Raw genomic sequence first — 26,624 nt, 5'->3', positions numbered from 1 at the left:
TTATTGTGGTTGTGGTTGTGGTGGAAACTGCCAAGTCCAAGCTGGCACTGCCTGGGGTTCTCCGGATGTAACTTGAGCTGTGTGGGTTTGCTGTGCCTGGATCCTGTTTTGTTGTGTGGCACTGGATTTCACTCCGCCCTTCAATTTTTGCCGTTGTGGCAGAGGTTTGCCATCTCTGTCATACTTAGAATGGCATTCATTACTCCAATGGTAACCTTTCTTGCATCTGAAGCACGGTTTACTAGGTTTTTTCTTCCCTTGCTTGTTCTTTGAGCACTGCTTTTTCACATGGCCTTCCTCTCCACAGCCAAAGCATTTAATTGCTGCCTGAGCCACTTGTAGCTGTTGAGCTAAGGCAGTTGCTAGTAAATCTGCTCTGTATTGTTCTGTACCAATATGTGCACAAGTTTTGATAAAGTCAGTTAAGGAAGTACCAGGTTTGGTTTTTACTTGATCGAGTGCTTTACGGCAGTCAGTATTAGCATTTTCATAGGCTAAGGATTTCAATAAAACTTCCGCTGCAGCTGGTAAATCAATTTGCCTGTTCACAGCTGTTTGCAAACGATCGATAAAATTAATGTAGGGTTCTTGGGGTCCTTGCCTTATGGTGGAGAAGCCAGGTTCAGTTCTGTTAATGTCTGGCACTCTTTTCAGAGCTCTTATAGCCAGCCCCCTCACTTGGTTATGTGTCTCTGGGGGCATTCTTAACTGATCTCTTATGGTTGTCTGAGCTCCAGTCCCTGCCAAATGATCCTTTGTTATTCCAGCATTACCAGTGTCCATGTTAGCCTGGGCTTGATTTTCACATAACTCTTCATACTCTGCACACCATATTGAATATTGTCTTGTTGTCATAATCAATTTAAATAAAGCTTTCCAGTCAGCAGGTAACATAACATAGTTTTTTGCTATAGCTTCTACAAGTCTCATTGTATAGGAAGACTGCAGACCATTTTCTTTCACTGATTTTCTTAATTCCTTAACCATTTCATAAGAAATTTGTTCATGATGAGGCTGATTGCCTTGATGGACTGTGGGCATAGCATGGAGCAATTCAACATCCCCTTGATCTAATGCTTGTCTTCGGCAGGTGTCTAAAAAGCTTTTTGGCTCAGGGGACAGTGAAAGTTCATTATCAGTCACATGTCTTAAGGGAGACATGTCATAGGGTGGGAGACATGACTGCTGTTTTAGCACCTTTGTGTCAGTAGATGGTGATGCAGCCATAGGTTTCAGTGGCTGCGGCTTTATAGCAGGATATAAATCACATTCCTGTCTTAGATCAATAGCTCTCAGATTCACGAGATCGCCCTCCGGTTCCTCCCCATTAATTCCCTCCTCCACTTGCAAAACAGCTGAATCAGGACGTGAAAGGGGTGCTGTGGGTGCATGGGAAGTGTCTGCAGACAAATTTACGGCTGGGTGTAATATTTCTCCCGAATCGCGAAAAGCTTGTAGTGCAGAATAAACAATCAGCCATGTAATGAATTCATCAGGATTAACCTCATGACTGTCTAACTGATGAGACTTTAGAGACTCCCCCACTCGCTTCCAGTGATTGAGGTCATAGGAGCCATCGGGGGGATACCAAGGACAGTAAGTTTTCACCCATATAAGGAGTTGTATAAGCTTTCTTTCTTGTATTTTATACCCTTGTTCCTTTGTAATATGCAGTAAACAGTCTTTATGGAGAGTTTCCAGTTTACTGATATTATTGCCCATTTTTATGGGGAACTTTTCCCACCTGCTTGCAAGGCTAACCTGTTCCTTAGGCAGCGATGAAAGGCTGTCCTTGGCAATCCCTGAAGGCCACCACTGGTAGTCAGGATATGCTGCAGGTCCAGGATGGCCTAGGAGCTTGTGTATCCCTGTTCAGGGAGCCATTTGTGGTGTAGGAATGATGCACAGTCCCCAGGCACAGTATAACTAGAAAACATGTAATAAAAGTGTACATAGCTTTTATAATATTTTCACTATCAGATTAGAGTAACACACACCTGGATAGCCAACAAGTATAACCATTTGTGCATCTGCTAACCAATAGAACACATTCCTAGTGTTCACATCAGCTTTTTTCCTTAAAACAAGTGCTTGTATAAGATTTTTTTCCTGCAAACTACTGTGGTTCTGCTACCTGTCACATTTTAGAAACTTTTTTACATCTCTCCTGCCTTGACTGAACAGTCCTTTTTCTTAGCCGAGTCACCTTTGCTCTCTTATTACTGTCATTTTCTTGCCCCACATCTGGGGATGAATTTGGATTTGCTCCTCTTGTAGTTATGACAGGCATATGTAATACAGACAGAGTAATAAAGATATCTCCAGCAAAAGAGTCTCAGCATGCTTAGAGACTGACTTTTGAGCATTATACAAATGAAGAGCATAAAAATCTTATTTGTCTGAAGTACTTAATGTCCTATGATTTAAAATAAGCAATCATAAAAGCCTCTCAGAGATTCTTAAAAGTATTGGAAAGTAAGCTGAAAATGTCAAATTAATAATATTTCATAACCAATGTCCAAGGCAAAGAGTGATGACTCTAATGAGACTAGGATATTTCCAGTCTTTCCTCCTTAGTCTGTTACTTTAAACCATAACTACTAACAGTTAAATAATTACAACTTATAGTATTGTCATGCAAAGCTTAGGTGGAAAACATATTTTTAAATATACTAAATTTATCACACATTTGAGCTCTGGAGGGAAAAATTCCACACAGCCAGTACTCCAGAGGAGAAGATACTGTATACTCTCAGCTGGCTCATTTCAGAAAGCCCTCAGGCCCCAAATCTCTCCCTCCTAACCATCAAGATTGAAATGGAATACAGGCATCCGAAGCTCAAAAATGCACTTGGGATGCAATCCTCTTGGGATTTTAAATATTAACATGAAAAATCTTAAACCTTGGGCTTCCAGCCAGCCAGCCAGCAAAACACTGGGAGGAGTCACACTCCCTTCTGCTGATCTCTCCTTGCAACAATAACACAAAATTACACAGTGAACCAGCTGCCGGCAACAGATCATTTATGCATGGTGCCCAATGTACCACATGTATTTCATTAATCTGTCTGCCATTTCAGAAAGATATGTGTGGTGATTATCACCAGGGAATTCAAACTCAGCATGGTCTCATTTCCATTGCAATGGAGTTACCAGCTGACTTCAGGTCCTTGCACAGCCTCTGGTCAGTAACTGCACAGAGCCCACCCAACCTGCAGCCTCAGGGACAGCACCTCACAAGCAACCAGGGGAACAACACCACCTTCAGAGCTCCTGCCCAAACCCACCACGAAAAATTAAATCTGCAGGGGTTTGTCTTAGCTAATCTTGCCTTTTGATCACATGCTTCAGTCATATAGAGGGAAAGCAATTGCAAGTCTTATTGAGTTACAGCTGGGTATGAATTATGCTAATGGTAACTCAGGCCATCTTCCTCTCAAACTCTCAATAAGTCAGATTGTGCTTTCAAATAAGTGCAGGAACCAAACCACACCCCTGTGAGACACAATGCAAAAACAGGCAAGAAAATAACTAGGTTCAGAAGTATTCTGGCTGCACTTGCCATCCCAGGTAGCTTAGGAAAATAAACCAGTCCCAAAGAAATGCAAGACTGAAAGAAAAATCATAGGTTTCTTTATGTTAGTCAGTTTGATACAACCCTCTATTGTTTAAGCCTTCAGGGTGTTCTAGTGTCATATTTCCATGCTTTTCTCTCTCTACAACCAGAAAACATAAACACATGCTGTAATTAAAAAAGAGTAAGGCAAGATACTTACACTAATATAGTCCAAATTTTCCAATAGCTGGAAAAAAGAGCACTTGACACTCAAACTTCAAACACAGGACTGGCAAAGTGGGAGAGAGATTGATCACACTCTTCCTATTTCTAGTTTTTCAGCTGGACAATTTTCTGGATCTGCAGTATCAGAGAGAGATAAGGAAAAAGGTGGTCAGGTGAACAGCTATAAACCACAGGAGCCATCATCTACTCATGAGATCCTCTTTTTTTTTAATGCTCTATGGCATATTTCAAAGTCAGATTCTTCTGCTACTTTAATCTGAATTTGGATCATGGTAGGAATTTACAACATTTAGATCAAACTCTGTAAACAGAAAATTTTTATTACTTGGGAAATATACTCTTTTGTTTATAATAATCAGTGATACATGCTCCTTACTTTTTTTTTTCTTCTAATGAACCATATTATTCTTTAAGAAGATATGTTCAACACATTTCAACAGAAATGGCAGATTTTCAAACTCTGCCCTATAGAGCTCCTAGATTATGCACATTTCATGTGGATTTTACTATTACTCAGTCATGAAGCTTTGTTATACATTTATGCAATAAAGGAGATAAACCAGATTAGGGTTGTATTAATGCTCCAATACTTTCAGGTATTCTGCATACAGGAATGAAATATAAATTGCATAATTTCATAAATGTTTTATTTGATATCTGTCATGGGTGTGTTTTCTTGATGAATAATACCTAGATGTTAGCAGTTGTATTATGGATGGGAATGACATTGAGTTTGCATTTATAAGCCCATCAACAAATGAGAGATCAATTATTTATAAGAGGTGAAAAGCAAAAATTTCACTATAATTGTTTCGTTTATCCTCAACCAAATATCTGTACTCTGACACTTAGTAAAACACAATAGTGTGAGATTTCCTTCTATTCTTTGGAAGTCAGCAGTGTTTGCTCATAGATCCTAATCTCTCCTCCATCCAAGTCTCATCTATTTCAGTTTGCCCTGACCTCAATCACTGCAACCAAATAACTGAAGAGAAACTGCTTTTTTTCCACCCAAGCTTTTTGCAAGGAGGAAGGAGCAGTTTTCTCTCTAAAGCTCCAGGCTTACCAGCCAGCTGTTAATTTACTGCGACTTCCTTCCATAACACTTAATTTGGATGCATGTTTGACCAGGGAAAACATTGCAAAAAGCAAAGCCAAGTATTGCTGGACCAATTTCTTTACATGATGCTACAGAATTTTAAATAAAAATGAAAAGCCACGCTTGTTTTGCAGGCAATGCCTCTATTGATGTGCGACCATTAGCATCCTTTATGTATGGAATTCTGCACCCACTGCTGCAGACACCAAGACCCTTCCTCAAGCAGATCTCAGGACTGTGCAGGCAGAACAGCCACACTGTGCCAACACCTCTGCTGTGGCAAAGCCTCCCCAGGGACAGGAAACCTGTTCTCTGCACTGGTGTACCAGTGGTGCTTTATCAATCTGATCTCCTGCTGTCACACAACAAGGAAATGCAGAACAGAAAATAAAGTCTCTTCCAAATTTCTCAAATGTGATGATGGGTCCATATCTTTCAATATTGGGGAGTAGAACACCACACTACTGGGAATGTCTGAGAAAGGAGAGAGAAAAAGGTCTTGCATTTATTTATTTCAAAAGCAGACACTCAACAAAATTTCTGTACTGAGAGAAATTTCAAACCTCCACAGTAAAAGCATTTGAAGCATTCCTGTCATACATGGGGAATATAAAATGGTGCCTAAATTTCATGTAGAAAAGGCTAAAATTATGCAGATTTACTTTGATGCTGGGGGAATCAACAAATGTTAAATAGATCTTAATTTTAAAAGAGAAAAGAAATAATGATTTACACAGTAAAGAAAAAAGTACATATTGTATAATGAGAACACTTGCTAGATTAAATTTAGTGGGGGACTGTGTCTCATGTATTTTATGTAAATATATTATTTGAATGTTTTCAATCTCATCTATTATATTGTTGTTTGTAGATGCAGCAGATGATTTTTACCTTTCAAGATTAATCAGTGTTTAAACACTCACTTTAACATAATTACAATACTGGTGGTTTTGGAAATATTCTGCATTATAGGAATTATCGTTGTAAAAGAGAACTGCAGGACTTTCTGTGTGGTCAAAAAGAATCTGGCACTAAATATGGATTTTTTTAGTGCATGCAAGTATGCAGAGCATATTTCTAAGTAAGTATCATAGAATTTGTTATTTCCATGTAAGTATAAGGAGAAGTGTAGAATTAGTAGATTTTTCAGATGTATCTATTTAAAATGCAAATATGTGTATATGTGAGCATAAGGGTCAGTGTCTATAAAAAGCCTTTTTAAAAGCTCAAATTCATGATTATTATTTCAAAGATTCCTGGAGCTTCTTTCATTCAGATCACCATTCAATTTTTAATTTACTTTATTAAAATCTCAATAAGTCATCATATTATGAACTTGTCTATCTGGAATTCATTAACATATCAGAAGATAATTTATCAACCACATCTCATATATTGCTTCTCATGCATCAATTTGTCATTCTCTGCTTTCATTCTCTTTTATGACTAAGAAATCTTATCTAATTTCAAATTTCTATTCATCCCAGACATATAAATTTTGACCATTTAAAGTCATCTAAATGCTAAAGTTAACTAAGTTTACACATGCCAATTTTTTAAACTTTTGTGCTTGACAGATGAATATCTTGAGATATCAAGTACTGTTTGAGGAAGCAGAGGTAAATTTTACAGAATTCAGTTAGAGTATGCAGAATATCATTAGATAAGAACTTCATGTGCTTTAGCAGAAACCAGAAAGTCATGGAGACTTTACACCATTTAAACATACTATTGCCTAATTCTGAAAAACACACAAAAGCCAAGTCTTGTGTATAACAATCTTGGCAGGCCAAAAATAGTCCCATTTAAAAACTTTATAATATAAACAGAGGAATGATTCCATACATATCTGATAAAACTCATCAGCAAGGATAATAAAAAGTATATGGTTTTGTTATAGCACCTCCTCAGGAGAGAATATAAAAGAATTTATGGAATGGAGACATCAAGTAGGAGCAGAAAAGACCATGGATAATCTCTCTTAACATTTTGCAAGACTGCAACTATGACATAGTTGTGAGAAACTGTGAGCCATGATTGATATAACATTCATTCCACTTAAATTTTCATGTTTACATTGTAGCTACCTGCATATAAGTATTGCCTGATTTTTTTTTTTCCAATTAGAAGTAATATGCAGTAGGGGAAGAAGTAATCACTTATAGAACATAGTTCATCTGACCTATTTTAGACGTATATGCAAAAGAAAAATTATGCCCTAAGGGTGTCTGTTGCCATTCACTGAAATATACATGAGTTGACATTTGCAAATATATGCACTGGAATTGTTTCAGTTTAAGCAGATGGATCTTACCCATTGTTATCAATGAGAAGATCAAATGAAGAGTGTTTATATATAAGCTTGGGTGAAAAGAACCGTATTGTCTCACTCTGGCAGCCAAAAGCATTCTTGTGGCCATAAATAATTGTGGAAGTTCAAGTAGAATGTATTCTCTTTAATTCAAATACTGCCCATTTTTAATTTACCATTGTGCTCAGGGTCCTTGCTTTTAAACCCATATCTGTTTTATCCATTCTGAAAACTAGTCAAAGGAAAAAAATTTACTAATTGCTGTTAATGAACCCTTAAAAGCTGCTATGATCAGCTCCTGACTTGCCTCAATGACCTCCTGAAATAGCAAGTGCCAATGAATGATTACTCTAGGAAAAAAAAATTCCTTTGGCCTTTAATTTCACTTTATCTCCTTTCTTCACACATTGAGATAGAGCTAAAAGGAAGACAGTAGTCACTTCTTGCTAATCTTCTCACTTCAATCAAATCCCTATTATTCACCTTATTCAGACTGAATTATCCTTGCTCTTTTCAATAACTCTTTGTTCCTATAGAAGTTCTACTGTACCCTTAATCAACTTCTTTACACCTACCTGGATGCTTTCAGTCTCAGCTTTATCTTCCTGAGGCAGCTGCCAGAGCAGGCTCTGGGATCACAAACATGTAGAGAAAGTGGATAACAGTTTCTCACACAGGGTTTCCCAGATTTCCAACGAGCTCGTGCACACGCACTTGTTCATTCCTCCAACCTGAAGTACAAGTTGTTCTTGTGTCAGTCTACAGACTGTAAATAATCTTCTAGATTACACAATAGGCTGTAGAATGTGTGGAAGTTTCAAACGACAACACAAACTTGTAAACTCTTGTAAATAAAATACAGTCACAAGAACAAAGGGGCAGCCTGTCAGAGCTCATGTTTTACAACTCTGGGGGAGTAGTGTGGGAAAATACAGTGAATTGTATGATAGAAAATGCTGGCCAAGCAGGCACAGAGCTGAGCCAAAGTATAAAGATCACAGAGAGTTAAGAGGAAAGAACAAGTCAGAGGAAATCTTAAAAATAGCAAAAAATTAGCTGATCTAGGGTATCTGCCTGGATGGAAGGAGAAAGATGCTGAGAGATCAGGGACATTTTATTCTGGTAAAAGTGTCAGAGAAAATGAATTCTGACAAAGTCCATATAAAATTTTGTTCTGAATCCTATGAAGTCATCTAAAGTTTATCTTTTTTGTCCTCTCCCCTTCTCACCAAAAAAATGCACAATGATCAAATGGGACCTTTTGCTCCTTTAAATCAAGCTGGAAGCCAAGAACAAAACATTAAAGAACAACTTTTCCTGAACAAAAATATAACCGCCTTTGTAAAGTTTATTGATGTTTAAAAAAAGAGGACAGAAGTGGCATAACATAGCTGAATGATCTTGGTGGTAAAACCATCACTCAGAGTCTTGAAAGATTTTCTGCATATTTTTCATATAACATCAATAGAGTGTTTGGGCCAAATCAACCTAACTGTTCATAGCAACCTAATTACATGAGGGACAAATGACTTACATTTTCTTGAAAAATTTACAGATATCCAAAGTCAAAGAAAAAAGAATATACTAAGCATTTTGTCATAAAACTTTTAAAAAAGATTCTGCATGACCACAGGAAAAATAACACTAAATAAATTTTTAATAAAAGAAAAGCTAAGGTTAGCAGAGAACTGTTCATGAAAACAGTAATTCTCTTTGAATCAAAGGTTTTTAGACAAATTTTGTTGCACCAGGATGACATCAAGTGGCTACTTAAGCCAATTACTCTACACTTGCTGGAAACAGTCATTATGATATCTCTTTAATAAGGTATTCCTCCTGTGTAAACATGATTGTATTATCAAACACTACCTCTATTTTAAATTCAAATTTTGCATGTCTTCATTTCAAATCCTCTGTGCTTTCCTCAAGCCTTTCTAAAGAAATAATAAACCTTCCAACTCACGGAATAAATTCCTTTTCTTATAATACTTTTGAGTTCAGGGAATCATAAATTCAGACTTCTGTGGATTTAACAGATTTATTAAACTTTGTAATAACTGGAATAATTGGACTTAGCTAATAATTCTTTTACTAGAGGGAAGAAATTAATCCTTGAAAGATCTTCTTGGTATGTAAAACACATGATTAATAATTGAAAGTAACCTCACATTTTAAGCCAGTGAGAACAATCAGCCACTAACCCACCTCACCAAAGACATGGGAGAGCCTCCATCACTGGAGGTTTTCTAGATGTGGTGGGACAGGTTGGAAATAATCTCATCTCTGCTCCCTTTCCTGTAAAAGACTGGACCAGATGACCTTTCAAAGTCATGTATTGCATAGACTGTTCTGTCATTCTGCCTTTCAGACAACAAACATCTGTGGATTCTATGAACTTGTGTCAAGGCTATAAAAATATGATAATCAATATAGAACTAGTTAATGGATTAAAATTTCAAGCACCTTTTAACTTTAATGATAATATGGTTCACTACAGTTTCTATTTCTCAAAGTTTTATTTCAAGAAATTTCAATCTTCAAACATGGCAGTAAGGATTATAATCCAAATATTATATTTCCAAGTATTTAAAAGACAATCTCTTTAAAACATAAAGGGTGTGATCTTACAGGTTTGTATGTTCCCATCCTAGATGCTGCACAGAATGTAAGAAAGCCTTCAAAGAAAAAGAAATTGATCTATAAACAGCAGAAGTAATGGAACCTTCCTAAGAATTTTTTTCCTTCACTCTCCTACAAAGCTTTACTCACCTCAAAAACCTCACCCTTATTCCACAGGTACATTCTACCTGCTTTTCATTCAATGTGACATTATTTTGAATAAATCTCCAGCATGTGAGTGACAGATCTCATAAGAACTGAAGTATACTCAAAATTTGCTTGAAAATATCTATAATTTCAGACGTTTTTATGGGTGCAGTGACCAGACGAAGAGAAGCAGGGACAGCATTGCCACATAAGCCCTGTCTCCTCAAGAAGGCAGTAAAAACAAAACACACACCAAAAAAATCACTGCAGCCACCACAAAAAAAACCAAACCAAAACAGATCTCAAACCCTCCACTATTACCTTGAATAATACAGATTTGTAAGGTGTCTCCATTGTTTCTCTTGCTTTCCCAATGTCCTATATTAATTTATTGTAGGCTAAAAGTCTTCCACGTTGCTTTTTTTCTTTCCTTTTCACCAGGTCTAAATGCACTTGAAAAGATTACCTGTTGGGGTACATGTGTTGGTGTAAGGAAAGAGTTAAACAGAGAGCACCAGCAGCAGTGTGTCTCAGGACAGCTGTACCTGAGACAGAACTGGAGTTTCTGCTTCTACATCAGCACAGAACTGTACACTCTTCATGCTCCTTTAGCATGGCTTTGGAGAGAACAATGGAAAATGTCAAGAGGACAGATTTATGGTGGGACTGTGATTGTGTCTGTAAGCCGTAACCAAGAAGAAGCTGTTAGGAGTAAAGATAACACCGAGCACTTCCGAGTAAATCTCAGATTCAGCCTCTGCTGGTGGGTCTCGTCCCTTCATGTATGACAATCACCCACTCTGAAGATGTCTTGCAGAATTTACCTACAGGAGATTTCTCCAAACCTTGTCTTGGCAGCACTTTCTGCTCTGCTTGCACATCAACTGACATCTTCATTCAAATACTCAAATTACATCAAGCTGCCAGGTTCTGCCAGGAGCTCCTCTAAGTTATGTTGTCATGTTTATATTTAAAATTTCTCATTGACTCTTGGAAGGATGTTTTTATCTGCTGTGAAGCCCACAGTAAGGAGATCCATGCTAACCCCTAGAAAAACAAGCCTGAAAGAAACCACTTGTCCAGAAGAACTAAGCTGCCCTTCAGAGTCTGATATTCACCCAAACGCCCCCAGGGGCTTTTCTAACAAGACAGTCACCTTGTCTTTTCTGAGCTTTGGGGTTTCAGAGATAGACCTGATGAGGAATGACAGCTCTTAGTCATGGCAGATTCTGGAACTAACAAACTTCTTTTAGGTGACAGACAGAAAACTTGCTGCACTGAGTCCATGATTTTGTTGTACTGGGTATAAGACACTTTTCCAAATGTATTTGCTTCTAAATACTGGTGTATTTTTTTCCTTAATCATTTATTCATATTGAAAGTAGTTTTAGAACAATATATGCATGAAGGTTGTTTTGTTAGGATCAATTTAACCAGTCTAACCAGAAGAAACAAAAATGCTTGATTCTGTTTTCACTGAATGTCACAGCAAAATGCATGAATTTTAACAAGAATGTACCTGTGGTCCTAAGATTTTTAATACTTTAGCTTTGAATTTTTAAAATATTTCATTTAGTAGCATCCTGAAAGTTCAAGCATTTATTAAATTTGGGCCATTATCCATTTGAAGACTTTAAACTATTACTAGCAGCTTAGTCTTACAGGTATTGGGCCACATATTTAGATGTTCAGATGGTTTTTTCTAGTGATATTTCCTTGTAATATCCACCCATGGTAGCTCTACCAGTTAATTTTGTTTCCTCTCTGCAAGACCAAAAGGACATTTGTTCATCACATCTTTGATTTTCTTTGTTCCAAATAATTTTGGCCTTCCATTTTAGGACAAATTAGAAATGAACTGTGATTTTCATGATGCACAGATAAGAAACTATACTCATATTTCAGTCACAAACTGAAATAAAGAATACAGAATTAAGTGCTAACCAACCCACATCATTCAGTCATTGTCTGTAGAACACTGTCAGAGAATGGGAACATGGGGCACTTGTCTAGAGCACTTTATACAAATTATCCCAAACAGCATTTGATAAATAGCATAAACATTGAATAGTCACATCACAAAACCTAAAAGATAGGCATGACATCTAATCTACCAATAAAGAACAGATATAATCACAGACCAGTTTGGGTTGGAAGTGACCCAAAGATTGTCTGGTTCCAACCCCCCTGCCATGGGCAGGGACCCCTTCCACTGAACCAGTCTGGCCCATCCAGTCAGGCCCTGAGCACTCCCAAGGATGGAACAGCCACAGCTTCTCTGGGAAACCTTTAACAGCATCTCACCAAGCTCACAGTAAAGAACTTCTTCCTAATATCTAATCTAAACCTACTCTCTTTGAAGCTACTCCCCCTTGTCTTATCACTACACACCCTTGTCAAAGGTCCCTCTCCATCTTTCTTGTAGACTGCCTGCAGGCAGTGCAGGGTGCAAAACCTGGTGCTGGTGTGCTCCAGGGTGAACAGCCCAATTCTCTCAGCCATCACAGGAAAGGTGCTCCAGCTCCCAGATCACCAATTAAGAAGCCTGTTATTGTTGTTGTCCGATGCAGCTTTCAGTTTCCATAATTTATTTTTCAAAGCTTTCAGGCTTTTTTTCTCTAATTAAGGCTAACAGTGTGTGTATCAGAGAGAGAGCACGAGCAAGCACAAAGACAAGAAGAGAGAGCAAATGTACACACAAAAACTGCTGAAAGTCATTTCCCACAGGCTTGAACTCTAACGATGGAAACAATAAAAAACTGTAGCTCTTTGAAAAATATCTACTGGAGTTCTGTTTTAACAATAATTCAACATATTTGCCAATATGTTTCCATCACTGGAAAATTCAAGTATTTCCAAGTACAGGAGAAAAGGAACAAAGGAATGATAATACAGCTTGCCTAAAGACAAAGGCTTTCTTTCCAAACTCCAAAACACTTTGCTTCTTCACCTTCTTTTAGGACAAAAAACTGAGAAAGTGGTCCAAGTACTAAAGAGGGTGCTTGCATATCTTCCTTTTTAAGGAAGAAGAAGGACCTATAACAGTAGATAAGAGATTCAGATTGAATGCTGAGTACTTTGTAGAACTACTTTGTTTTGATTTAATTGTTTTAAGGATAAAATATCTGAAAGTCAAAATAAAAATCTGTTAATGTATTATCACTTAGCAACTTGTTAGTTTGTTGTAGCTTTGTTTTCTTGAGGGTCAGATCCTTACCTGATGAAAATGCACATAGTCCCACTGAGTTGGCTGTAACCAGATGAAGTCTTGTGAGCTATTGCCTAGAACCAACAGAAAACATGCAGCATTTATAACTGACAACAATTTTTTTCTCTCTGATATAGAGTGTTATTATAACATGAGGTATAATTAGTTGCAAAAAAGGACTAGGGAAAAGGAAAACGTTATAAATCCATTTCTGGTCCTACTGTCATAGGCAGAACATGATATTGCAAATTAAAAGCAGATTGTAAAACAATTAGATAAAAATAACTTAGTTCTTAAAGAATGCTTATGCTGTTGCTTTGACAACTGCAGGCAAATGGGAAATAACATAATACAGGACTGGACCCTTTCATCAATAGACCTACAATTTCCTTTTGTTACTGCTGTAGAATTAGTAGAATTAGTTATGGCTTCTCATTACATCCTTACCCAGTGTTAGCTCCAGCTAAGCCTGGCTTTAGAGATCTTGTCCCTAAGCAATGTTTTTGTAGCATCTTTGGCACCTAGTCTTGCTTTCTATCTGCCCTCTTTTTGCATTAAGAAGCCATTGCTGACTATTTTGAGTTGACAATAGTCTGGTTGCAGGAAGCTTGTTGGGGTACAGGTGTTGGTGTGAGGAAAGAGTTAAACAGAGGCGCCAGCAGCAACGTGAAACAGAACTGGAGTTTCTGCTTCTACATCAGCACAGAACTGTACACTCTTCATGCTCCTTTACCATGGCTTGGAGAGAACAATGGGAAATGTCAAGAGGACAGATTTATGGTGGGACTGTGATTGTGTCTGTAAGCTGCAACCAAAAAAAAAAAAAGCTCTTAGGAGTAAAGATAACACATGGAGCACTTCTGAGTAAATCTCAGATTCACTCTCTGCTGCTGAATCTTGCCCCTTCATGTATCACAGAGGCTGGACTAGCTGACCCTCAAAGATCTTTTCCAACCAGTATTTCCATGATTCTGTGAATGCTTTTTTCAATAGCTGTTGATTTCTAAAACAATATTGAAAGTTATATTAATAACAGTACATTTAAAATGTAGCATTTAGTGCGATTTACTCATCAGAACACAGTCAATATTAATTTTGGAAAGCATAGAATACTGCTACTATTCAGTAATCAATGGTCATTATCTCAGAAAAAAAAGCTATTTTCACAAAAATTTGGTATTGAACTGCCATTATTTAAACATAAATATTTTCTTTGAAGAACTAATACTGTGTTGATTCTTAACATCATAAGAAAGACAACAATTTCAGGTCCTAAATTATTGGCTGCTCTCATTTGATGGTACACATAAATGCCTTATTAAAAACAGGTGAAAAAAAAGTTCCATCATTTCCACATCATGTGAAAGCAATCAGACAAAATCACTTTAAATTGCCACAAAGGGTTCAACTCCCTATTCCTTTAAATTTCATCACAATAATTTACAACTATTCAGAAGGTATGCAATTTGTTACCAAACTGGTTTGGTTTCATTTAACACCTGATTTCACTCTGCATATGTGCAAATTAATAGCCGAGGTGCAAAGCAGTGGAGAATTAGGATTCAAGGCAGAAAACTTTGCCTGGTGATTAGAATTTCATAATGCACTTACAGAATGGAAGGTCATCTGAGACAACTCCTAGAGTACAACTAAGTACACATAAAGTTATTTGAAACTCTTAGTTCTGTACCCTGGCAAGAGAACAGAGGTTTGGGTTAGCCTGAGGATGGAAGCAGACAGGAATTATTCACAGATGAGCATCCAGGAATAGCTGCTCCCAGCTGTCTCCAGCTCTGTACTGCTGGGGTATCCAAGGCAAGCTAGGCAGCAAAAGCAAAGTATAACAGAATTTATGAACCCACATTTCCTTGTGGAATTTGACTCGAGATCTAAAGAAATTAAATAGTCATAGGCAAAACAGTCTTAACAATCAGGGAATTTATTTTAACTTAAGTTATTACCAGTTACCACAAACTTACAATGACTGATTCAAATATTGGGTGTGAGAGCCTGAGACGAGAGATGTGGGACTCCAGGCAGCTCTTCAAAATGCTGTCTGTTGTACAGGAGATGTTACAGCAGGGGTCCTGGGTGACAGAGCCACTCCTACAGCAGTCAGCTGCAGCTTTTAGGCAAGCCTGAAGCCACTTTAGTTCTGGTTACAGTACATTATATATTTTTCTTTGCTGAGCATCTTAATACGTAACCAATCAGCATCATATACAATACATTTAATATTACCTACAGCCTATCATAACTACAGTCATTACCATACTATGGTCATTACTATCCAATCACATGAGTTAGTATGTCATAGTTTAAGCTTAAAGTTGTTTTTTAGTTTTCTTGCAGTGGAAAATTCTTAGATCTCTTTTCTACTTGCCTCATCAGCTTGTTTGTTTACCTGTGGTATCTTTCTGCTTTTCCCAAGACCTATTTCTGCTTGGTAAAAACATCTTTTTTATTTGTGGTCAATATATCCTTTGCTCTAGTCATAAAACCCCCTTCCAACTCGACTTAACCTTTGCTTTCTTAGTTGTCCAGTAATGACTGGCTCAGCAATTGTCAATTTAGACATCTCTTGTTCTTCTATATCAAAACTTGCTTCCATCTCTGTCCCGTTCTCAGGTTTTACATTCAGAGAGATTTCTGCCAAGCATACATATCTGTGAAACTTTCTTGTCAAATTTTCATCTTTTCCAACAATCGAGAAAAAGGAAATATAAGTAATTGAACAAACCCTTATGGAAATATCTTTCTTTCCCCTTGCTCAGGTTCAGTTCAGGCCAAACTCATACCTTCCCCCACTTGAAAGTTCCAGTTTCCTTTATTTCCCCATGACTTATGTTCTGCTCATCCTAATTTCCTAGTGAGGTGACAGACAATGCAAAAGTTTGACATCGAGAGTGTGATGATTTCTTTCTGCAGTCTGGGCCAGGAAAATGAGCTACACCAAAACCAAATGAAGATAACAGAAAAAGAGATTTGAGAAGCAGGAACAGCCAGTCACCAGTATTTGTAGGGAGTAAGGAAGGTTTTGCCTGGGAAGACTAAATTGGCACAAGGCTTCTGAATATTTTTGGCCTTACTGAAAGTACTGAAAGAAATTACGAAGTCCCTGGGAAAAAGAGTTGTCATGCAAATTTCCTGCAAGAACAGTACAGCCCCAGCAGGCAGATTCCAAGGTAACAGGGTGATAAAGGACTTGACAGCAACTTTAAAGCTGGAAGGAAGAGCCTGCAAGAATGCTGAACCAGAGCTAAGAGGCTGACCTTCAGCTAGATAGATTTAAAGGCATTTCAGCCTCAGAAAAAAGTGAAGGTCTTTCCATAAAGGGAAAGAACATTTTACATAGTCTAGAAGGCAGCTGTTTCTGTTTCTTCTGGAAAGAAACAGAATAGATAACAAATAGCTGGTGTATGTATTCATCAGGCCAGGAAAAAAGCTAAACAGATGCAAAATTAATTTTCAGGAATTATTATATGAACTAACAGGAGTTATTATATGAAGCACCTAATTTGGGTGCCCAAACTCAGACGTTTCAATGCAGAAACAGAGAAGTTTCCAGGACTGTAACAACTAAGCATTAATTTCCTTTGTGCTCCCCTGCCTTTGACCCTATCTCTAGTTCAAAAGGCATCCACTCAACATCAATTTGTTCTTTCTCACTAACAAAATGGAACTGACACCTAGTGGCAACACCCTGACAGAAAGAACCTCCAAGATTTTTGGTGTTGATTTCTTTGTTGCCAGGATTTCACTCATTCATGGCACAATAACCTGCAAAATGTCAGTTGTTTACACATCAGGAGAGTCGTCTTACATGGAAGAATGCAACGTTATCCTGATATATCCATGCTAAATCAGCTGCCAAATGCAATTAATTACTGCGTTGTTCTGCCTCGAGCAACTTACCTTGCTTTGTCAGCAAAGCAGCCAAACTAAGAACACTCATCTTCTAAACCTCTTCTGCTTCTGAGATCTGAGCCACTCAAGCAGACTTGATGGCGAAAATATTCAGGAAAATATGCCATTACATAATCTCTTCAACAGCTTCTTTGGAAATAATACACATCCAGAATAATAATTTCCACATAAGAGGCAATGCAAACTGGGTTCATCTTACTAATTATTTTTTGCAGTATGAGTTCTATGCCAGTGGAGAATTCAACAATTGAATAAAAAATACTGAACTCTTTATATCTTTGTTGCAGGAAAGCAACAGATGCTGCAATGTGTAACTCAAATTACAGCAGACATGAAACAGTCCATTCGTCCTTAAGTAAAACTCTCAAAATTTATAACAAAGGTCATAGTGAAAAGCAAAATAATTAAGACCCTATGGTGACAGATGCATGGCAAGTTTATATTATTTGAAGTTTGTAATATTTAAATGTGAACAAAATTATCCTTTCCTCAAAGTAAACTGCAATGTCAAAACAAATCATAATTGCAGTTCAGGTTCTGGGGCTCAGACATCCAGCTTCTTGTGTAAAAAAAGTTTTATTTATACATTTTAAACCTCAAAAGCAAATGATCCTCTCTCTCTTGTCTGTTTTTTGTTCTCACTTATCTCTTGCTGTTTTAATTTATAGGGATCTCAACATAACTGAAATTTGTTCTATTTTTTAATTGTTTTAATCAAGTTCAGCATAATAATCACAAAAGGAGTAGCAAAACCCCCATTTCAAGCAAACAAACCGGGAGCTGGCAGATCTTCCTGGGCTCTCACAGCTTTAATTTTAACAGTGAAAGTCTAATCAAGTTGCAGTTTGAAACTGAAATGTTACTTTCTGCTGCTAGATTCAGGGCTGGTAATTACACACTGGGTTTTGTAGGGGGAAAGGAGAAATACCTGTGTAGATCCTCCTTACCTGGACTTGGCAGAATGCCTTCCTGCTTTTAAAAGTCCACTCAACAGTAGTTTATTGTGCTGCATTCTCAGTTTTGTTAACTTTTATGAGAGCAGCTCCTTGGCTGAGTTCAGCTCTTCTCAAGAAGCTCAGCTTGGACCTGTGAATGTACATAAAGCAGAGATCTAACAACACAAGCATTTTATAAAGATTAGCCTATGTTCAAAGATCCTACAATAAGCAGAAAAACTTTGCACACTATAACATTAATGTAAAACATGTTTTGGAGCAAAATCTAATTAAACTCTCTGCTGAGTAATAAATATTACAATATTTGAATAGGACAGCTACTCAGATGGACCAAATAAATTGATTTTTCTATATGTCAGGAAGCATATGTTCTTTGACTTTAATATCCATAATGATTTTTAAATATGGACACTAAATACAAAAGACCTATCTGGTTTGATTACAAAATTCTCAGAATGAGAACAGCTAAACTGATGAATGTAATTATAAACAGTGATTGCATCCTCCCCCTCCCATTGAAAAGGAGAGAAACAGTAAAACAACCTGCAATTTAGTTTAATGTCAGCATAACATAACACCTTCCTGCAGAACTAACTGGTGTATATATATCTGACTTCTTTTAAGGGGGCGTGGGGGAGAAGGAAAAAAATTTTTCTCAGCTCTGTATGTTGTTAATAGAAAACCCAGGGGAAAGCCCAGAATTTTTGCTGACTCCAGGTTTACTTGGGACTGAATCTCAGCCCTGTCCTGCTTGGCTCCCCCACAGCTCTCCCTTATCTCTGCTCGTGGTGCAGTCACCAGAGGCAGCAGAACAGCTGCTCTGAAATTCCAGGGCTGATCTCACTCCCTGTGCTCGGGCTGGCTGCTTCCTCTGCAACCGCTGCTGGGGGAAGAATGCACAATTCAGATACAAGCAAGAGAGGCCAAAGCTAACTCTTTATCTTCACTGCTATTCAAGTACCTATGGAAAGCATAGTAGCAATGTTATTTCATCTCTCTTACCCTATATGGAACATCAAGTTCTATATTATGCATAGAACATGGGAAGAAAGGGTGCTGTGTCATTGTTGAATCACTGTAATACAAAAATTGAGATGCTGTGTGTGACTGAGCACACAGAGGATCTGCTCATCAGGAGACTAGAAATGAAGCATTTGTTTTATCAATTCTCCAGCCTGTAGTCTACACAATTAAAAATTTGTTATAAATCAGCTTGTTGGTTTAGATTCAGTGTCTTCTTGGCTGCCTGAGAACAGCCAAAATAATTTCAAAATCCTACAAATGGACACAATTTTAGATGTTTTGATTTGCATGTCTCCCAGTAAGATTCTAGAACTCCATCTGCCTCCTGCTTACAACAATTTATATTCACTTTTTCATTTCCTGCCTTTTGGGCTCTCAGTGTTAATACCTCAGAAACAGCCACTTGGGGCATTAGGTCCTGAGTATTTTTGTTGTCGTATTTTTTTAAACACCAACAAAATGGAACAGTTTGGAGACTCTATTAGGACCCCCAAAGTTCTAGAAAGCATTGAAAATGGCCTTTTGTAGTATCTTATGCCTTGTTAACAGGATATGACCAATTATCATAATTTATGTCTGGCCTGGATTTGGAAACAGAACCATACCAACTTATATCTAGAGTTGATATTAAGAGATTGAATTCAAAATAAAACCCTGAGATTCTTTACATTGTTGTTTCATTTCACTTGGCTATTACTGCCATCTAGTGATACAATTTACAATAGCGAAATCTTCCCATTTAGAAATTATATTTCATCCAAAGTATTTGGAAATGTGCAGGGTATATTCTAAAAATCTATGCTTCATTTATCTTCTTATATAATGCCCCATGCTGGCATGCAATTTTATACATATTCAGTTTTGAAGGTTGATGTTTTTCTGTTTTCCCTATAAGAATGCACTTGAAGACTTGCCCAAGAGGACTTTTCAGAACCATGGGAGTTTATAATGTATTCAACTTCTCTTTGAGCAAATTTCCCTTGAAATGGCCATGATCTTTATTACTGCATTGTTTGTTATTAAATTATTCATTATTATTTATATGCACATAAAATAGTGTGAAAATAGTTTGGGCCAAGAAAGAGAGCTAACCTCTTCCCTTTTTCAAACACCAGAAAGTGTCCCATCTTGTTTGAAAAGTTATCATTTCCCAAATCTCCTATCTACCTAACTTGACTCTTTGGATATTACCAGAGACTGAAGATCAAATGTAAACAGGGCACACAGTCTTAATCATGAAGGTAAATTGCCTATTTTAAACACTTATTATTTGTCTGTGATTTGAGGTCTTTAAAACAAGGTTGATCTTTCTAAAGAATTCACTGGAGCTCAAATTGGCAGATGGGGTTTATGATCATCTGGTTTTACTTCCTAAGTAGCAAATTACCTAGTGATTTGTGCACTTAATTTTGTTTTTTAATTAAATTCTACCTAGCTATGTGCACTAAATTTTAATTTTTTTTAGTTAGATTATCTCACTTGAGTGGTCAGACAATTCATAGTGCTGCTGAGCTCAAATCAAGTTACACATAGAACAAAAAGATACTAACATGTGACAATGGGATTACCTTTGTGCTAAATTGTCAATTTTATTTTGTTCAGAGTGTTAAGTCTAAAATCAGAATTAAACATACATGTTTGTTTCAACATAGAGAATTGAAAAATGCAGGAAGACATTTGGTATTTGGAAATATTAAAAGAGTACAAAATCTGACACTTGGCACTATCACATCAATCATGCTCAAATTTGGTTTTGGTTGTTAATTGAACTGCAGGTGAAAAGTTGTCCCACACAATTGTACCCTAGGATAGCTCAGCCTTTCCCCAAGCTCATTAGAGGCGTCTGGACCACAGACCAAGCCCTGGGGGTTTAGGCACAGTGAGCTCTATTTGCTTTTTCTTCACAGATTGATGTCTCTCCAAGTACTTCCACAGGCCTCTAGGAAATGTTTTTATACTCATTTAAATGTCTTTCCTTGGTATCTTCCCTAGCTTTGATATTCTAAAGAATGTTGACATTCTTTAAATTAAGTAATCCTTGAATCCTTTATTCTAGCAGAAAATTGTATTAAAACACTTTGACTATATTCTCAGAGTGAGCTGGTGAATGTTGTCTTTTAATATTTCCAAATACCAAATGTCTGTATTTTTCAATTCTCTGTATTGAAACAAATATCTATGTCTAATTCTGATTTTAGACTTAACTCTCTGTACAAAATAAAACTGACAATTTAGCACAAAGGTAATCCTATTGTCACACATAGCAGCAACCTCAGTTGTAGATTACTTAATTAAAATAATCTCCAAAACCCCAGAAAGCTTAATTCTTAGATTTTCAGCTTTTTGATACCTGGATAAATCTCATTGTAACAATACAAACAGGCAAATGCACCTCTGCTAATTAACTGTGCAAATTGGAAAGAAGAAAATGGAACACAGTGTATTTTGTACAGTGCATTTTCATTCTGCCTGGAATCTGTTCAGATTTAGATCCTATTGATAAATACACACTCTACCATATTACAGTGAGATATTCGAAATACACGTTTCTAACCACTTGAGTAAACGGAAAGAAAACACTTCTTCTGAAATCAGAGGTGTCTTAGCATTGTTAATTAAATACACAGATTATATTCTTTACAAAATTTGTGACTTCTTGCATTCATGGACCAATGTTAAATTGACTGAACTGATGGACTACTGACAGTTCTAATTTGCACTATTTTATGAGTCACAACGTGACTTGTGCAAGACACGACTTCAAGTGATGGAAAAGCACACACTGCAAATTATCTTTTAAAGAAGCAATCTGCCAGTGTCAGAAATGCAAGTTGGGATAGGAAGCAGAAACCAAAGCAGCTCATACAGAGAATTCTGTCACTTGTCAGAGTCGGTGAAATGGATCAGACCAGGGCCTTTAAATCAGTGTTATCCAGAACTAGTCCAGGGAATATGGACACTCAGCATTTAACTTCAAAATGAAATAAAGATAATAAACAACAATTCTTTTTTTTGTGAAAACAACTGTTGGGCTGTTGCACAAAATAACAGCATGGGATGGTTTGACGTTAGGTCTTGAATAGAATCTACAAATTCATCATGACCAAAAGGGGGGGATCTCCCTCCTTCCTTCTCCTCTGGACTCTAAACTGCTCTGGATCTCCCTCCTTCCTTCTCCTCTGGACTGTAAACTGCTCTTTCTCCATTCCCACTCTGACTCTCCCACGCATGCATCGTGCCCTGAATTGAGCCAATTCAAGTCGTTGAAAGAGAAGAAAACGAGCCTAACAAAGAAAGAAATTTCGTCTGTGATTTAAATACGTGAAACAATTTATCCAGTCGAGTGCTGGAGCTGGTGTGAGGGGGAAGGTGGGATCACACAGCTAAGGAGTAATTTACCAATTCTCACAAGGATGAGCCATGCCATTTCATCAGTCCTCAGTCCAGCCTTTTCTTCAAACTGTGCTTCCAAATCCTCCATCTCCGTGTCACCTATACGGTGTTGCACCCTGCTGTGTCTCAGTTCTGATGCTTGTCTGACCAGAGTGCTGTCATGAATAAAAAACATTAATTTTCTCATTGTCACTGATGTACTTTACTGGGTTAGATTGATTAAAATAAAAAAATAAAAAAATTAAACAAGCCATGCTGAACCTGACCTAGTAAAGTGGAAGAGCTGTTTGATCAAGGCATTTCAAGCAGCCAGGCTAGCCAATCATTCTGGTTTAGCTGGCCACTAAATTGCAGTCTCCCTCAGACTTAGAAAAACCTGTTTTCCTCTCAGTATTGCCACTTTTCATTCCATTTCTTTCTTCATTTATGAACAGAATAACAGAACAGGGCAGCTGGAAGATAGAACTGGGCCATCATTTGGTAGAAGGACAGCTAGAAGGTAAATGGAGAATATTAGTCCACCCTACTCCTAACCCTTTCTGCAACTGGGAAATTATCTGAAGCTCACAGCTTGAATTTTCCAATAGTAGACACTAGCAGCATGTAAAACTATTTCATTCTAATGATAATTGAAGAAACCTAGCTGGAAAAGATTATTACCATATTGTGATTAATTGAAAAACCAAGGCTGAGTTAAATGTCAAGTTTAAAAATAGTATAATCTCATTAAACTGAGTCATTATTTGCTGTAATAAAGGCAAATCTATTATAACTATGTCCCTATAAAGACAATAGGCCAGAAATTATAAAATAACAGTGTATTAAATTATAAAATTCAGCAATAACATACCCACTACAATCACAGTTTTTATAACATCTCATAAAAATGAATTAAACACAATAAATATTTTGCCTTATGACAGCTGGCTATGTATCTTCATATACTGAAAAAAAGTCACAGAAGATATATGGAAAATTTTTTGTTGTTATAAATATGATTTTTTAAAGCAAATACCTACATAGCGATTGCAGAAGGAAAAGGGATTAAATGTTTTGAGCTTGCAACAGCAGAGCTGCAGTTTCACTGTTCAGCTACAAGGCTGAGGACATGCAGCAATCAGCTGCATGTCCTCAGCTCTGCAGTGACCATCTCTGGGTCAATTCATAACTCACTCTCCTCCAAACCTTTACCAGTTCTCACTGTGCAGTTGAAAATGATTTGGCAAACTCAGCTGGGATCATTGTGGTGGAACAATCTCGAGATGGGCCCTTTTATTCCTCCAGATGTTTCTGCTGTATCTATGAAATGCATCAAGCCCACTCCAACAAAGATCAGCTTCCCTGTGGAACAGATGTAGCCAGGTCTTTCTGCCCAAAGCAAGGTCAGCTTTGAGGTCAGATGAAATTACCTGGAGTTTTATCCCTTTAGTTATTGAAAAACATCCAAGGACAGAGCCTGTCCAAGTTCTATGTGCAGCCTGCTCCAATGTTAATGCAAACCTGTCCTGGAATAGGATGGCTAAACTATTTCCTTTGTACAGTCAGGCACTGCTGGGCAGCACAAACCACTGAAGTGAGGAATTTTGGTGTAAAGAAGACTTTAAAAACTGATTTTCAGCAAAAGCAAAAGTGAAATAAATTAAACAGTTAATGTATGTTCAGCAGAGCAGCCTCCTCCTCTCTTGCAGTGGCCATAAGAGATCCAACAAGAGAAGCACTCCCCTATAAACACACCTTGAAATACTGATCACTTCTCTGCCTATATTCCTAAAACCAAAATCAAAAGCAGGAGTTTTTCCTTGTTTACTTTATTTTTTCCCCCTCTGATCTACTATTTCTTTGTGAGAGGTGAACTAAGACATTGAGAAATTCTGGACAGCTGCTAATTCAGCTAACATCCATAAAGGCAGTTTTCTCTTAAAATTCAGGTGGCTGTACATCAAAATGAAACAAGGCTGAAAACAGCAAGTAATTATTTCACTGAGCAAGGTCACCTGGCAAACTGCATCTGAAAAAAATAGAAAATGAACTGGCTGGATCAAAATCTCAGAAGACTACTCACCTGAATAATGAAATCATTACCTTTGTAATTAACCACACACAAACTCTCCTTCTCAACACTGGATACCAGGTTAAGGACCAAACTAAAATCAAGACCAAAGCACTCAGAGAATATTCTATCTATATTTAAATAAGTTACTATCCAAATAACTGTTTAAAAAGAGCTATACATTATCACCTTCTTTAAGTGTCCATTTTCCCCTCCTTGTCAGTAGTTAAAATAAATGAATATTCAGAATTAATAACTTAATCATTTCTCAATTCATAATTTCATTTCTATTCATTTCTAGAAAAATACATTACATAAGACAATGTCAGAAATAGACATTTAAACTTCTGAATACTGAAGTAGGATAAAAAGCTGAATTTTTCATGTTTTCAATGAAAAGCAATCTACTGTGAAAAGAGAAAAACATGTCTTATGCTGAAAAGTTCGAAAGTAAATACTGATAATAGTTTGCATTTCAGCTTTGCAGCTACCAGAGACAAACAGGGCTTCTCCTGTTTTTCTGTAACTCAGCTGCAGAGGAGCTGTTTGGGCTTCGGTCTCTCAGAGCAATACAAAGTATCTTTCTGGGGAGAAAACACTAGATAACAGAGAATTATCTCATTCCTAAGGAATAGCCTAACAAGAACCAGCAGTGAGAAGTGGGAAAAGAAATGCAAGGTGATTTATCATGCTGGGGGAGAGGGACGAGGGATTAGCAAGGAGAATAAGGGTCCCATCTTTTGACATTTCAGTCAAAATGAGGTAATCTTTGAAAGACAGACTACAGTAAAACAAAGTCAGCAGGATCAACAGCAGAGGTAACGAGGTAAAATGTAAGAGCCTGTTAAGTGGTCACCTCCTATTAAACCTCCTAAAGCTTCTTGTTGCCTCCAGTTCCATGAATTCCTTCTCATTTACAGTGTTTCGTTTCAAAACAAAAATCACACTTTGTAAGTTTCAGAACACTTTGTAATGGAGTTGTAATAGGGGAGAGGAAACTGTGTTAAGCCACATCTTTACAGAGGGAAAAAAAGCAGAATAATCCCAAGGGGTTTTTCCTCAAGGCTTCACATCTGCACAGAAAATTCATTCTAACAAGAAGATACAAATGTATTCCTTACATTTTCTGGTAAGGTGAATTTTCTGGCAAGATTAATTTTCCAGCTATAGATTTGAAAACAAAAATGTTTATAGTACAATTTAAACGAGAAATTCTTGGACAGCAATTCTGATCATTTTTTTGTTCCTGGATTTCACCTGATTTCAGAGTCTGATTTGATACGTGTTTTGCAATTGCCAGGAAGAAAGAGCATAAAATAAATAGCTTTTGATATTCTTTATGTAAATACTTCCCAGGTAATAAGTCCTTTCTGAAAAAAAAAAAAAGAAAACTTTTCACCATAAAGAAAAAGTTATCAAAGTTCTGGTTTATATACAAGATTCAAATTCTTGTTTCTATTAGTGTATTTTTTAAGACACACACACACATACTAAAAAATGAATGTCATTTTCTGTGAATAAAACATTTTCAAAGTAAATTTGGTGAAAACATATGCAAAAACTTTTTTTAAAGGAGGATATAAAATACTGAAAGACCTTTAAACCCTGCATAGACTGAAAAAATCCTATATTTAGGAAACCATTTTAATATTTTTTTAAATAGTTACTCTGTCTTACTTTCACTAGCCAAAATAATGTTCAATGTTTTTCTGATATGTTTATGACACACTTGCATCACCTGACGTACTTCAGAACTTGGCATTAAGAGCTAAGATTTGAAACCACTTTTAAAGAGTGAATGCTTACTGCACAAAAGGAAAATATTTTTCTTTTTGCTATTTATCAGTCTCTCTCAAAACAAAGTTGTTGCAGATGGTACAGAGGCTGCCTGGACACAATCTCAGCTAGAGATACTGCTAGACATGGATTACATTTGTTCACAATCTGAAACACTTTTCTTGTTTTCTTTGTTTTAGGAGCTCACGATTCTGCTACAAAGGTATAGAAGTCTGCTACAATTCGTTTGTTGATGGAAGAATGGACCTTTGTGCAATCCTGCACTGGATGAATCTTTTGGGACAAATGAGCC

At 37.0% G+C, this 26,624-nt stretch overlaps 1 protein-coding gene across 1 annotated transcript; it reads right to left on the bottom strand.

Annotated features, from left to right (window-relative positions):
* Positions 1 to 22,573, bottom strand: LOC106631928 (endogenous retrovirus group K member 19 Gag polyprotein). The gene is made up of 2 exons (XM_014309064.1): positions 22,492 to 22,573; positions 1 to 1,868 (listed from the first exon to the last, which is right to left on the bottom strand). The coding sequence occupies exons 1-2, from the start codon at positions 22,571 to 22,573 to the stop codon at positions 1 to 3; spliced, it is 1,950 nt and encodes a 649-aa protein (XP_014164539.1).
* Positions 22,574 to 26,624: the final 4,051 nt, after the last annotated feature.

The sequence above is a fragment of the Geospiza fortis genome, unplaced genomic scaffold, assembly GCF_000277835.1.
Source record: "Geospiza fortis unplaced genomic scaffold, GeoFor_1.0 scaffold130, whole genome shotgun sequence".
Lineage (NCBI taxonomy): Eukaryota > Metazoa > Chordata > Aves > Passeriformes > Thraupidae > Geospiza > Geospiza fortis.
This window is presented reverse-complemented; position numbering and strand designations above follow the sequence as displayed.

What these genes read in the sequence shown, in the direction of transcription:
- LOC106631928 (XM_014309064.1), bottom strand. Translation starts at nt 22,573, where the DNA reads ATGGAGGATTTGGAAGCACAGTTTGAAGAAAAGGCTGGACTGAGGACT. An exon ending in GCTCATCCTTGTGAGAATTG is followed by an intron (nt 1,869 to 22,491) that starts GTAAATTACTCC and finishes CTCCCTGAACAG; the next exon opens with GGATACACAAGCTCCTAGGC.